Source organism: Rhinolophus sinicus, linkage group LG10, assembly GCF_036562045.2.
Source record: "Rhinolophus sinicus isolate RSC01 linkage group LG10, ASM3656204v1, whole genome shotgun sequence".
NCBI classification, from domain to species: domain Eukaryota; kingdom Metazoa; phylum Chordata; class Mammalia; order Chiroptera; family Rhinolophidae; genus Rhinolophus; species Rhinolophus sinicus.
In genome coordinates, this window is record NC_133759.1 from 49,394,141 (window position 1) to 49,408,647 (window position 14,507).

Sequence of the window (14,507 nt, forward strand, 5' to 3'; positions counted from 1 at the left end):
TGAAGTCATTTAATACTAACAGGTGACTAAGTATGAGATGGGGCATCATGAGAGAGACAGAGCAGATAGATTCCACTTTAAGAAAACCTAGCATGAGAAAATGCCAATTTACAAAATGCATAAATCTGGAGCCAATTATTGTCATTACAGAAAGATTCCATGAAAGGTTCCTTTAAATAGTGAGCTCCCCTACTGCATTAAAATGATGATTCAATTTTAAAAAATTCACTTTGCATGCAACTCCTCAGGACCACGTCTGTGGAGTAAAGCAAGCCACACCTGACTTTTTTAAACCACGGCCTAAATAATGTTCAGGATGGCTGCTGCCACATATCTTGAGTCTCTAGATAATTCCCACTCTCTTCAGACTTCCTTCTTACTTCCTATCCCAGAGTGTTGAGTAGACAAGCTGGGTGGTGGTCAACAGCTGCTGGCTTCCACCCTGCCACGGCTGCATTTCATTAGTGGGTAAACTGATTGCTCCGAGTTTGTTTATGTGTGGGTGTGGTTGTACGAGTCTGTACACTATGTATATGTAGATACAGATACACACAAGCCATTATTTCGCTCTCAGCCCACCCTCAATTCATTCCTGCTGTGAGAATTATAAATGGAAGGTTCCAATCGCCTCGTAGATATGGCCTTTCAGTAATAAATGCCCCAAATTCTGGCTCCCCATCCTCTTTGTATTTGTGTATATGTTATTTACCCTTGCATCAGAAAACTTCCCCAGACCCTGGGCCTGAGTCCCATTCTGCAGTCAGGGAACCCTCCTCTTCCTCTGTGGCCTAGAAAGCCCCAAATGGTTTTCTGATTTAAAAAATTAAATATAATCTGACTATTGTGGCAAGCTACGAAATTCTCAACCAACAGACACTCCCATTAAATATATAACATACACAACGTCTAAAATGATCACCGATCTAACATGAACTGAATTATAGATGTAGTCAGTGCCGCTTGGGTAAGATCACCAGCTTCTTCCCAGGCAGTTGAAATTGGACAGTTTTCCAGTAGACCATAAAGCTCCCAGGAGTGCTGACTGGCACACGTATCTGATTTCTGTGCTCTGTAAAAGCAACTTCATGCGGGGAAGAGTACCTTAAAGAGATGGCATCTCCCCTTTCTCTGTGATGGCCTTCTCCCACAGAGAACAATTCTAATAACTTCTCAGGTACAGAGCACAAGTACCATCTCTATTTCACCTGTGGTATTTTTAAAATCTCAACATACATTTCTTCCCAGGAGTATTTTTCTTTATTTCTTTTCTTTTTTTTTTTTTTTTTTCCCGAATACATCCTTTTAATTTTTTCTTTTGGAAAAAGCAAACTGAGGCAGTCACAGTGAACATGGCAGCCCTACTCAGACACCTCCTTCTGCTCTAAAGTGATTATTCCTGCTTGAATTGGAAGCTGTCAGGCTGGTGAGCTGTCAAGCAGCTCTTTTCCTTCTGTCTTCGTAGGCTCCTCGGTTTGAGCCAAGGGGCCCCCATGGTATTGGGCTGTAATGGCTGCATAGGTGCAGCCATAGATGGTGGCTACCAACATCATGAGACACACAATCCCACACACAACCCCGGTGATGATGACGGTGGCCATGGCGTGACGCAGATTGGCTGGCCTCGGCTTGGGTTTGAGCTCATGCTCTGCGTGGTCTGGCTCCCCTGCACTGTCGCTGTCAGGAGGGCTTGGGACAGCCCAGTGGGCAGAACCCAGCGGCTGCAGCTGCGAGGTCTGCAGACCTGGAAATGGGAAAGGGCAGGGCTGGTACAGCTCAAGAGGGATTTTGAGGAGGTCCTTTCCTTTCCAGGTATCCGGTGATGCACAGATGACACTGTCCATTATTCCACCTTTAAAAAACAAAAGCAAAAGGATGATAACAGACCCTGATACAACTGAATTCCAAAATCTTCAGCCTGTAAAAACTTAGGCAGATGGAATTTATAAAGCACCTTTTTTTTTTTTTTTTAACCCTCCTGGAGTCAAAGAACTTGACAACCATAGTTTACGATTTTAGGATTTCTAAATTGGCCAAATGCTAAAAATGCCACACACTAAATTGGCAATTATGTATGACCAAGAATGCAAAGCCAAGTCACCTTTACCTTACAAATGCCGAGGGAAAAGCACTGCAAAAGCTGATGAGAAGGGACACTGGAGCACAACCTGAGGGCACTGTAGCCGACGCATTCCTGCCACTCATGCCCCTAATGAGCCCCTCCACACAGATAAATCTGTTGTACCAAGTTCCCATCAGAAATCTAAAATACATACATAAATAAATAGACAAATGTGCTTTGTCGTGATGTTATATGTTAATTACAAAGGCTCTATGTTTAACAACAGTCTTCAGTGATGCCAAATGGGGAGGTCATGGTCTTTGAGTGTTCTATGTATCTGAAGATTTGGCAGTAACATTTACTGAAATGCATGGGATTAAGTACAATTAACGCATCTCCTCAGGCTTTGGAACAGTTAGTACTTCCAGTACCAAACTTTCCAATGGGTTATTAGACCCAGTTTCCATTCTCTTTAAAGCAATTGATTTCCTCGAGTATGTAGACTACAGGGTTGGGGTGCCTAGGAATTCTTTTCTACAAAGGGCACTGAACTAACAGATTCCATTCTGGCCAAATCTGACCACCAACTTACTATGTGACCTCAGGCAAATAGAATTCTCTGACTAATGTTGCCATAAGAACATCAAATTTGTATCCAACTTGATAATACGTATATAAAGCATGGTTAGGTAAGTCCTCACAACTCCACTGTAATGGGTAATTCTTGTCCAAGGTCACCCAGGTCATGAGTGGACAGAACAACACCCAAACCCAGCTCTCCCCCTTGATCCTAGTTTTTCCCACAACACTCGCTGCCTGTCTCTACTTCCTCCTCTTAGGAGCGTCCTGAGGTCAGCAGAGTGAACACAATGACCCTCAGTAAAGCCCTTTGCCTGGGCAGAACCTCACCCCTATGACCTGTCTCACTTCCCCCCCACGGCTGCCATGAACTCCTCCCCAAGGATGGCTATGAAACCCAGCACCACTCTTAGCCAAGTTAGATTGGAGATTCTTTGTACACACCGTAGGTCAATTATAAAATTATACCAGAAAGTCAAATGTGGGAAGCCATCACTTCAATGTTATTATAACCTTCTATTGCATAGCACTTCAGAGTTTGGGGTCTGCCTTCACATATATCCTATCTGAGGTTTATGAGCCGAGTCCTACACGGCCTTGTTAGTAGCTGGAGCCAGTTTGCAGTGCAAAAGTTACGGTAGCCCAGGTCATATCAGGGTTAGTAGCTATGGCAAAATTCAACCCACACCTTTTTTTTTCTGCCACTGTTTGAAACTGAATCGCCTACTGCTAGAGACTCTTGGGTCCCTCCTAACTTCTTCAGGGATCCCCAGAGTCAAGAGTCCCAACTTTAAAGCAAAAAGGTAACAGAGGAATTTCCTCCTTTCCTGAGCTGATGTGCAGGAGACCAGCTGTGCAGGGTGGCTGCTCCATGAGCCCAAGGCGCCGTCAGGCTGCATGGTGATGAAGGGTTCCTGCCTCGTGGACCATTTTATGCCTCTGCTTGGGAGTTTGTTGTAAGGCAGAAGGCCAGAGAGATAGAAATGAAGTATGGGGCTTTGAGAGGAAGTGATGGTGCACACCCAGCAAAAGAGCACTAGACATCTACCAGGGGAAGAAAGCCCACCTGCCATGGGACCAGCAGTTCTATCAGTTCCATCAGCTGACTTACAGCTAGACCGGGGTGGCTCACCCAGTCGCTCCAGGCTTAAACGCTGTCTTTCTCCAGTTCCACAACTTCTTGCTGCTCAATGTTAGGGTGGGGGACACAGCTTTTGGGCCCAGAGGTAAGGAGATACACAGGCTAGAACCTGAGACATGGCTGAAGGGCGGGGTTATAGCCACCAAGAGCTCCATGTGCATCTGTGTCCTCAGCTAGGATTCACCTCCCACCCTTCCACCCCTGGAGGAAAGTCTGCTGACGATACCTTGAGGGTCCTACTCCCTTCTAGATTCATGGAAGCTGACAACGGAAGAAGCTCCAACTTGCGAGGCATTCATTATCCCCCATCTGGCTACTAGTAGCTCTTAACCACTATCTTGGAAGAAATTGGAGCTTGAGTCTGACCATTACTTAGCTATGTTAACCTAAGCAAGTTACTTCACCATCCTGTGCCTCTACTTTTTTATCTGGAAAGTGAGAGAGGGGAAAATAATGAAATTCACCTCCTAAGATTACTCTGAGGATTCAACTGGATAAAGTATGTCAAATATTTAGCACAATACCTAGCCCAGAATAAATGTCTAATACAGTTAGCTATTAGCATAAAGATGATTTGTTTACTTACGAATGGAGAAAGAGGAATACTAATTATAAAATCTATGTACATGTTTTTGTGGAGGAGACAGATATTATTAAGTATTCATCAACTAATCTGCCCAAAGATTACAGCAACTTTGTGGCAGGGTAGAGGGAACTTCATTCCATCTCATGTTGCTTCTAGTGTCCCGGACCTGGGAACTATTTTTTGTCAAGGAATGTTCTTCTTTGATGAAAACTATCTTTATATGATGCTTACCACTTGGTTCAGAACACAATAGTTAATGCCACTTCAACTCTAGATGTAAACACTTTTATTTGCAGCCTCCTATAAGAAATATGTTTGCCAGATTCTATAACCCCTACTATAAGTCAACTTGAAGATCAGCTAATTAGTGATAAGCTATTTGCTATGATATTGTTGAGAGGCATTCTCATTCAATATTGCATATTTGAACTCATGTTGTATTCTAACCTGCTTCCTTCTGTGTAACTGCTGCAACCATCCAGACTCTGTTGATTCCTTAATTCATGCCTGTTCCGTGTTTCCCCAAAAATAAGACCTAGCCGGACCATCAGCTCTAATGCATCTTTTGAGCAAAAATTAATATAAGACCTGGTATTATATTATATTATATTATATTATATTATATTACCCTGTATAATATTATATTATTTTATGTAAGACCGGGTCTTATATTAATTTTTACTCCAAAGGATGCATTAGAGCTGATGGTCTGGCTAGGTCTTATTTTCGGGGAAATACGGTAGCTCTCCTATCTTCCTGAGTTATAGCCTCAAACATACGACCACAAATTCAACAGCTTCCCTTGGTATGTAATGGGCATCTCAAACATGACATGCTTCAAACTGAATGCTTGATTTGCCACCTTCCACACGCCCATTTCCCCCATTCCCCAGTCTGCCACTTATTAGCTACCAGCATCATTCATCTGGTTACTCCTGCAGGACAAAAAAAAAATGAATTTCCCATAATTACTCTCTTTTCTTCATCTCACACTCCAACCCATTAGCAATGTCTATCAGTTCAATATTCCAAATACCTCCCAACATTGATCACTTCTCACCACCATGGTTTGGGTCTCCTCCCTGGATGACTGAAAACACTTTCTCGTCCCCCAGCTTCTTCTTTTGCAGCCTTTGGACAGCTCTCCTCAGAGTCACCAGAGTGACTTTACAAATGTAATTAGATCATATTGTTCCCCTGATTAAAATTCAACAGATTTCCATTTCACCTAAAATAAAATCCAAATGTCTCACTCAACCTCTTCTGCATGTTCCTACATGATGTGGCCCCTGAACGCTTGTGTTGCCTTCTATCTGCTCTCTCACTCCTTTTGTCTGCTGTAGGCACTCTTTTGTCAAGCCAAGCTTATTCCCCTGTCGGGTCCTTTGCATCTGCCATCCTTTCCCCTAATTATGGCTCATTCCTCCTTACTGCTCAGGTCCTGTTCACCCATGTCACCTTCTTCCTATCTAAAATGGAACCCCCACCCTCTCACTTTCTCTCCCCTTACCCTGCCTCATCGTTTCCCTAGTATGAACAGCTTTCTGAACATATATTTTACTTTATTTAACATCTGTTTCTACTATCAGAATGTAACCTCCATGTTAATAGAGATCTTTTGTTCAATGACCTTTTCTCAGTGCCTAGAAAGGTGCCTGGCACATAAGGGGCACTCAAATATAGGAATGAATGAATGATGCTTGAAAGTTAGAAAGAAGCACTGTGACGTAGAGGAAAGAATGTAGGGGCAATACACAAAAGCCATTCATTCTTTTCTCATCTGTGCTTCCACCCTGTCATCTAGGGCAAGTTACTGAATTATTCTGGGCCTCAGTTTCCCTTTGATAACAGGCTAGCATTGAGTTAGAAGGGTGTTGGATAACTTTTCTGTAAATGGCCAGATAATAAATATTTTAAGCTTTGCCATACAGTCTCTGTCAAAACTCTTCAGTTTTGCCCTTATTCTGCAAAACAGCCACACACACTAAATAATAATTGGCATGGATGTGTCCCAATTAAACTTTCTTTACCCAAAATAGGAGGTGGGCTGGATTTGGCCCTCCGGCTGTGATTTGCTGACCCCTGGGTGATTTCCAGAGCCCCTCATCTTTCATGTGTTAGGATCGCTTGCTTTTGACATCTGGTTAAAGAAAAAGTAAGTTTGGAGAGGTGGCCCTGTTGCATCCAATTTCAATAAATGGTATTTGCTAAAGCCAAAGTGATAATTTTAAAGAAAATTTATAGCTGCCAAATGAGTAGAAGCAGACAAAGAAGGGAATATGTCCCAGGGGGAGATACTATGCCCCAGTTGGATCATATTTGAAAATAGAATTTGATGCCACTTTGGAGTTGAGCAGCCATTCAGGTAGCAATAGAATTTCCATCCTTCTTAAAGGCATATAGTTTCCAGATACATAACTTAATGTTGTTGTTAACCAAAAAGTGGAATGTTATCTCCATGAATCATATTTGTAGGTGACTTTAAATACCCTTTAATGACTCACTTGCCTCTTTTGCAATACCGTGAAATGGCATCAATGTGAGAAAAGCTTACACTGGTCCCTTGCACACGCCTCACTGTTCCTTCTAATGCAGAGAACAGATGAAGTTCATCCTAGGCTCATAACACACAGATAGGGATTTCTAAATAGACGTTACTGACCTTTATAGATAAATTTCTCCAGCCAGAGTTTAAGACTGAGCAAGTGGCAATTGCATTTCCAGAGGTTCTCCTTGAGAAATAAAAGCTTCACACTGGGCATGGATTCTAGGAACGCTCGATCGAGCTGCTGAAGCTGGTTTTGTTGGACTGCAAATATGGTTAGGTTCTCCCAACGCTGACCCAGGGATATGGGAAGGTGGCTTATGTTGTTTGATGACAAATCAAGCTCCCTCAGGCGTGGAAGAGAGTGGAAAAGTCTGCTTTCCAGGGAATGAAGGGAGTTCTGGGTTAGGTTTAAGACCTGCAAGTGCTGAAGTCCATGGAATGCTCCAGGGGCCAGATTTGAAAGAGAATTGTTGCACAAGTTCAAGGATGTGAGCTGTGGCACTGACCTAAATGCAAAAGCGGGAAGCTGGTGTATCTGGTTATCTTGTAAATGCAGTGTTAGAGTCTGAGGAGGCAAATCAGAAGGAATTTCAGCCAGACCCTGCTGGCTGCAGTCTACAGAACTTGAAGATGAGTGACAGCGGCACTTCTCTGGGCATGCACCCACCACCTGGAGCACGAAAATCACACTTGAAAGCAGGAACAATTCACCTGTAACAAACAGAAAGAAATTGGGATAGGAACTGGTTTGTAAGTGGCACCACCATTTGTTCCCACTTTGAATTCATAGGTACTGTGGTTCTGTGCCAGCCACCTTCCACAACCTGAAACAGAGGTTCTGTCATTCACCATCTTTCATAGAGTGGGCCTGGACTGGGTACATCCCCAGTTTCAGTAACTATTGCAAACTATTGGTAACTATTGCCAGAGACCTTGGAAAAGATACTTCCTCAGTAGCTCAGAAATCAGAAGATGGAAAACTTAAGGATATCAAATAGAAAGATAAAAAAATCTTTCTGGAGCACACGCCCTTTGTAGAATTATCTGGGGCCAGAAGTGTGGAAAAGTGACAGGAAGTTCAGATATTCACTTTTTCTGAAAAGTATGCTCCAGCTTAGCACTGTCCAATAAAACTTCCTGTGGTGATGGAAACGTTTGATATCTACTGTCCAAAGCAGTAGCCATTAGCTACATGTGGCTGCGGAGATCTGAAATATGACTACTGTAGTCAAGGAACTGAATTTTTATTTGCATTTAATTTTAATGAATTTATACAGCACATGGTGTCAATGGGTACCATATTAGATAGGGCAGGTCCAAAGCATTCCTATATATTGATGCCCATCTTTGCAGGTGTTAATAATTCCATGAATCATGATTGTCCCCTTTTTAATTCAAGAATTCTATAAAAATACATTAACAGAGTAAGAATAACATAATAAACACCCATGTTCCTATAACACAGTTCTGTCAATCATTCATGAGTGATCATGTTTCTTTCTTCTCTTTTTTCTTCTAACTCAAAGAAACAATGCATCACTGATACAATTAAACTCCCTTGATTAGCACCCAAGTCATGTTTTCCTACAAGAAGACCCTTCACTCCCACCATTACTGTTGTATCCCACTAGGCTTTTTAAAAAACAGTCTTAATAACAACAATAGCAAATAACCAAATAGCATGTGTTTTCAGCCAGGCACCATTCTAACTGCTTTATATACATATTTTAATTAATTTACTCCTCATAACCTTGTAAATCTGGTTCTACTATTATCCCCATTTTGAAGGTGAGGAAACTGAGATACAGAGAATAGCTTCAAATCACTTGCCCAAGGTCACACGTATAGTAAACTAGTAGAGTTATGATTCTAACCCAGGCAGTCTGCTTCCAGAGTCTGTCAGAGTTCTTACCTACTGTGCTTTACTGCCTGTCAAACACTTTTACACACACGTGCGTACACACACACACACACACGCACACACACACACACTATACTGCTTTTTTTAAAAAAAAAACCTACATAAATGTAAGCATCAGCATGTTTCATTCTGCAGCTTATTCCTTCACAATGAATCTGTCCATGTTCATATACTGAGGGCTAATTTATTCCTCTTAATGCTTAGAATATTCCATGGTGAGACCATGCCATTTATTACTTAGGCACTCTGTTACTGATGAGCATTTGAGTTGGTGAAGTTTTTCTTTGCTACAAATGATACTGCCAAGAGCGTCCTTGCACGGCACTCCTTGCCATGTGGACATATGGAAGAGGGTCTCTAGCAGCCACGGGAGCCCCCTAGCAGCGTTCAGGGTGGAGGCTGACTGTTCTTAGATTCTGCTGGATCATTCTCCACAGTAGCTATGTCACTCCCTTCTTTTTTCCTGAGACTGAATTTCAAAATATGGCAAACATCTGTCAAGGATATTTGGTTAAATTGGTAGAGGAATTCACAAGGCCACAAATAATATTTGAAACGCAAGATAATTATCTGCTCATAAAAATGGCCTTGAAAGAGACTTTTGTGTTTGTCTGTTTGTTTGTTTTCAGCCTTGACTAGGGAAAATGTGGCTGTCAAATGCACTGGAGCCTTTCCTTGAATTCTCTACTGGTGTGATCGGTGCTTTGGGGCAATAGGGAAGACGTTTGGAGGGCCTGCTGAGGACGTTTAGCTCACGGGATGCAGTCCCCTTTCCTCTTCCAAAGTACAAAAGAGTGAAATTCTTGTTTTGCTGTCTATAATTTTGCAAGTAACATAAATAACTCCTTTCAAAGCCAAATGTCTACCCATCAGAGATGAGTCGACACCCCGCACTTTAGCTGTGGGTCTCAAGCCTTAACTAGTTGTAGGAAATCAAATCTTAAATGAGAGAACATGTTTTCCACAGAACCCACAAATCTATTAAGGAAAGGCTTGTCTTTCTGCGATCGCAGCCAGTTTGTTCATTCTTTCTTTTGTTCCACGTCCACCTCCTCCAAAGTGGATGATATATGAACTCCAACCTGAAGCATGCTATTTTCTATGAAATGGTCCATGACATGCCAACTGCATATCTGATCATGGCTGGGTACCTCTGTGCCCAAACCCTTCCTCTGACCCAACAGTGCACAAACATAAATCCTCTCGTCAGAGACATTTTCTGTATCTGTTTGGTCTTTTGAGAAAGACACCTTGAAAACAGGTTTCCCACAGACATCTTTTGAGGGGAATCCCATTCCTCTCTCAGGGAACTTTTCTAAGACACAAGGGGATTTATCATGGCTCACCTTTCATGACTGAGTCTCCACGGGCTTCCTCGCTGAACCCGTAGCCCACCTTTATGAATCTGCAGATCAACAAGCCGCGGGCATGGCAAACTCGGAATCCAGCTTTTTATTCCCTTCTGAATCTTGCTTGTGCTTTTCTTCAACACAGAAAACAATTTTGCTTTCAGGAGACCACTTATTTAAGCCGTCCGTCCCCTGTCTCCATCTGGCTGAGATTGTTTTCCCTTAGAGGGTCTTTTGATTGTGCCCCTCTTCTTTCTTAAAGTGTTGACCTCCCCGAGATCATCGCTGCCTTTTCCATTCAGGCGACCAGCCACCGAAAGAATGTTTGTCAAACCTCGGTGAACAGCTGTAGCATTCAGACATGACCCCGGTGGCTCAGCCTTTTTGATTATTTAATCTGCTTGAAGTCCAGGGCACCAAAATAAAACTGCCTTCTTAATCCGGTCATGGTTTCTGAATTCTGTTGACTTATTAACCATGCTGTGTCAACCCTTGTCAGGCTGGGGGCTGCTCACTGTGGATCCTCGATCTGGGGGTCTAGCGACAGAGCCAGCAGAGTGTGTAATATGAGGACAAATTGGCCTGCTGGAGGCTGACACGGTTTCCACAGTGCACTTGTTTGGTCATCGAAGTCTTATTCAGCCAACATCCGTGCGGATTAGCTGTGTTGACAGGGTCTTGATGCCCTGAAATTCATAGCCATGGTTTCCTTTAGTGGACATCACAGTCTCTTCTCCCTGGTGCCACAAATACTTCTCCGCTGCGTCTTTGCTTTCTCCTTACCTCCTCCTCCCACCCCACCCCCACCCCCTTTGCTTTGACCTTTCGGTTCACATGACTTTGGAAATACTTCTCAATCTTTCATCGTTGCCCTGATTTTTCACGTATAAAACAATGAAGCTGCCCCTGTGAGCATCAGGCATCAATGAACTGTAACTGTCCTCTAATTGACGCTGTTGGGAACTTTTCACCAGGGACTGGAACGTTTCTTTAAATGTGCAAATCTTCTGCCATCTGCTAAGGTGGTGTGTCAGTGCCTGAAGCTGCCCTTCAACATACTAGAACGTCCTGTGTGCCCATGGTGACTACATATAAAGGTGAAAAAACATGTGCTTTTCCTGAACCAGCATGAAGTGGACTCCCTGGCCCCAGATGGTGCAACAGAGCAGCTGAGTGTGGGATTTGGAATCAGATGAGTGTGGATTTGAATTTGTCTTCACCCTTTACTAGCTCAGTGTCTCTGGACAAATGACTTGCCCACTGGGAGCTTCCTGGCATCAGCTCTAACATGGGGATAAAGGTAGTCCTTGCTTCACAAGATTGTTCCCAGGATTAAACAATGCATGTCATGGCCTTAATATACGAGGTCTGACAATTAAGTTCGCAAACTTGCTGCAATGATGTTGCTAACCTTTTTTGATATCAGAGGGATTATTCATTACGAATTTGTACCAACTGGACAAACAGTTAACCAAGTTTACTATTTGGAAGTGCTGAAAAGGCTGCATGAAAAAGTTAGACGACTGAATTTTTCATCAACAATACATGACTGTTGTATTACAACAATGCACCAGCTCACACGGCACTGTCTATGAGGGAGTTTTGAGCCAGTAAACAAATAACTGTAGTCGAACACCCTCCTTACTCACTTGATCTGGCCCCCAATGACTTATTTCTTTAGCTGAAGATAAAGGAAATATTAAAAGGAAGACATTTTGATGACATTCAGGACATCAAGGTAATACGATGACAGCTCTGATGGCCATTCCAGAAAAAGAGTTCCAAAATTGCTTTGAAGAGTGGACTAGGTGCTGGCATCAGTGCACAGCTTCCCAAGGAGAGTACTTCGAAGGTGACCGTAGTGATATTCAGCAATGAGGCATGTAACACTTTTTCTAGGATGAGTTCGCGAACTTAATTGTCGGATCTCATATGTTAACCGTTACCCATGAGAATGTGTTCCAGGACTTTTGTGCTGCTAGCTTTCAAAGAGCAACCTTGACTTGACAGGTGGAGGGAGGTCCTGATGAAAGACCAGGAAGCCTGTCCCCTCAGGTACCAAGGGAAGAGGCCCCTTGTGAATGAAGATTAAAAATCAGATTGTGACTATCCTTACTGCCCGCTCTCTGGGATCCCTCTTCTCTTTTGGCCAAGCCCTTCATGTCTCAGAGGACCCACGTTCTCATCCTGCCCCCTTCCTGAAAAACCTGCTTACTCAGCCTGCCATCTTTTGTCTTCTCTCCAACATTCTTTGAGCATGGGAGATACAGTGGGGAAAAGTCAGGTGGAGGCGACCAAGAGCCATTTAAATCCTAAAAAGGGCAAAATGGTTCCATCCTTCCTCCCTTCCCTCCCACCATCCTATCTGTCTATTTTCATTGCAGAGAATTTAATAATAATCATTCCTTGATGACACATGACTATCAATGGCCCATGTGAATCCTTCAGCCATTAACTCATCATAATATAACAAATACCTATGAACCTAAAGTTTGCTCTAAGAACCAGAAAGTTACAATAACTCACATGGACTTGTGTGCCTCTGTTTTTCCCAGGGGTCAGCAAACATTTTTTTGTAAAGGGCCAAGTAGTAAATATTTTAAACTTTGAGGGCTATGCTGTCTCTGTCACAATAACTCAACTTCTGATATAGCACAAAGTCAGCCATAGACAATCCATAAAAACAGGGCGAGTCTGTGCTCCAGTAAAACCATATTAATAAAAGCAAGTGGAGAGGACTGGATCAACCCACAGGCCGTAGTGTGCAAACCCTGCTCTGGCCCATTCTATAGCCACTGTTGTCTCTCTTCCATTACCATCACCTGTTCCCCACCCCCAAATTCCACCACCCAGCTGGGTGCACCCACCACCCTGTCTCCTCATCTATCAAATGAGAAAGCTGGGTAGGATGAATTTAGGGCCCTCTTATGTGTAAAATCTTGTCGTTCTGGTCAGAACACCTGAGTGAACTTAAAAGGCCCTGTATTTACAGACTTTCAGAGGGCTTGGACAAACAAAGAATTTGAGTGTCTCTTTGGGTTACAGCAGAGCTATTTAGCTGTGTCCTGCATGGCCCAACTAGGGTCCACATCTTGTGGACTCAGAGGCCTGAAAAAGATGAATCCATTGACAGCACAGCTGGTGTAAGAGGCCAGGACACCTGCCAGGAAACCTGCAAGGCCAGGCTGGGTGGCTAAATGAAGAAGCACACGTGCATGCTACTTACACCCTAAAGCTGTGTGGTCTTAGGCAAACCCCAGAATCTCTCTGAGTCTCCACTTCCTCATCTGTAGAATGCAGACAATACCACCTCATTGGATACGCAAAGGATCAGTGATATGTGTTAAGTGCACAGCGCGGGTCTGGTAGAGATCTGGAAAAGAAAGTGATCAACAGTGGCATTTCCTATTAGCAGTGTGTATTCTTGGACCTCAAAGAGTTGGGGTCGGCTGCTCCTACTTCAAATGTGAATGCCCTGGGAACGCACAGAGAACCCCCACAGCAGTGGGTTCCTGGGAGCCATGGCTTACTGCTCAAAGGGGTTCTTTGGTTCCCTTTTGTCCCTGCTGACTAACTGGTGATTAAAAGATGGGCAGTGCACACTTGAACATTGAAGGACTTTGGATGCGGAGGCTGATTTATTCCCTCTGACCTGAGCCCAGAGAACAAAGGGAGGGTTCGTGATCTGCATTCTAATGCCGGCAGTGCCTTCTCTCCCTCCCTCCCCTGAGGAACCAGGTCCCAGAAGTGGCAACTCAACTCTGCATGCAAAAAAGTGACCAAGGAAAGATGCCAAATATCAGGTGAGGCCAAGCCACGCCCTAGAGGGGAAGACTCCACTGTCAGGGGCGCCTGGTACCAACGCCTAGTCAAGGAGTCCAGTTTCTCACACAGAAACTTGCTTCAGACACACTCTCGGAGTTTGTGGTTACCATGACCCTCAGATTTCAAGACTTTTCTAGATTCTGTCTACTTCCTATGCACGTTTGCCCATGTTAAATCAGAATGTTTCCTAATATAAATTGGTCTATTTAACATTTCATCTCCCCCACTCCCAGAAAAAAAGCAACAATTATTAATTCTTAAAATTGATGCTGTCTTCAAATCCTTTTTCTCCCAGGTAGTGTTATACAGCTAGTTTAAAAGAATATGTTAGAGTTAAATATACTCACCTGGGAGGATACTCGTAATAAATTGTTAGGTTAAATAAAGCAATGTGAATAGGAATGCACGTGGTGTAATCCCATTTCTGTTGCAAAAAACAAAAAAGAAAAGTGGAGGGGTTCACCCTGAAACTGTACATTGGTTTGTCTGAAGATGGAAT

General features: G+C 43.2%; 2 protein-coding genes across 4 annotated transcripts in view; one reads left to right on the forward strand and one right to left on the reverse strand.

Moving 5' to 3' along the window:
- The window catches only part of CACNA2D3 (calcium voltage-gated channel auxiliary subunit alpha2delta 3), an 829,919-nt gene that overhangs the window by 695,907 nt on the left and 119,505 nt on the right, over positions 1 to 14,507 (forward strand). The gene's annotated exons all lie outside the window — the stretch shown is intronic.
- On the reverse strand, positions 1,293 to 10,306 carry LRTM1 (leucine rich repeats and transmembrane domains 1). Its single transcript, XM_019724236.2, has 3 exons — positions 10,181 to 10,306; positions 7,028 to 7,624; positions 1,293 to 1,849 (listed from the first exon to the last, which is right to left on the reverse strand). Exons 1-3 carry the CDS (start codon positions 10,185 to 10,187, stop codon positions 1,416 to 1,418), a joined length of 1,038 nt encoding a protein of 345 aa, XP_019579795.2. The 5' UTR covers positions 10,188 to 10,306; the 3' UTR covers positions 1,293 to 1,415.

Excerpts from the sequence above, each read along its gene's own strand:
- LRTM1 (XM_019724236.2), bottom strand. Across the intron at positions 1,850-7,027 it reads GGAGAAATTTATCTATAAAG|GTGGAATAATGGACAGTGTC; the intron begins GTCAGTAACGTC and ends TGTTTTTTAAAG.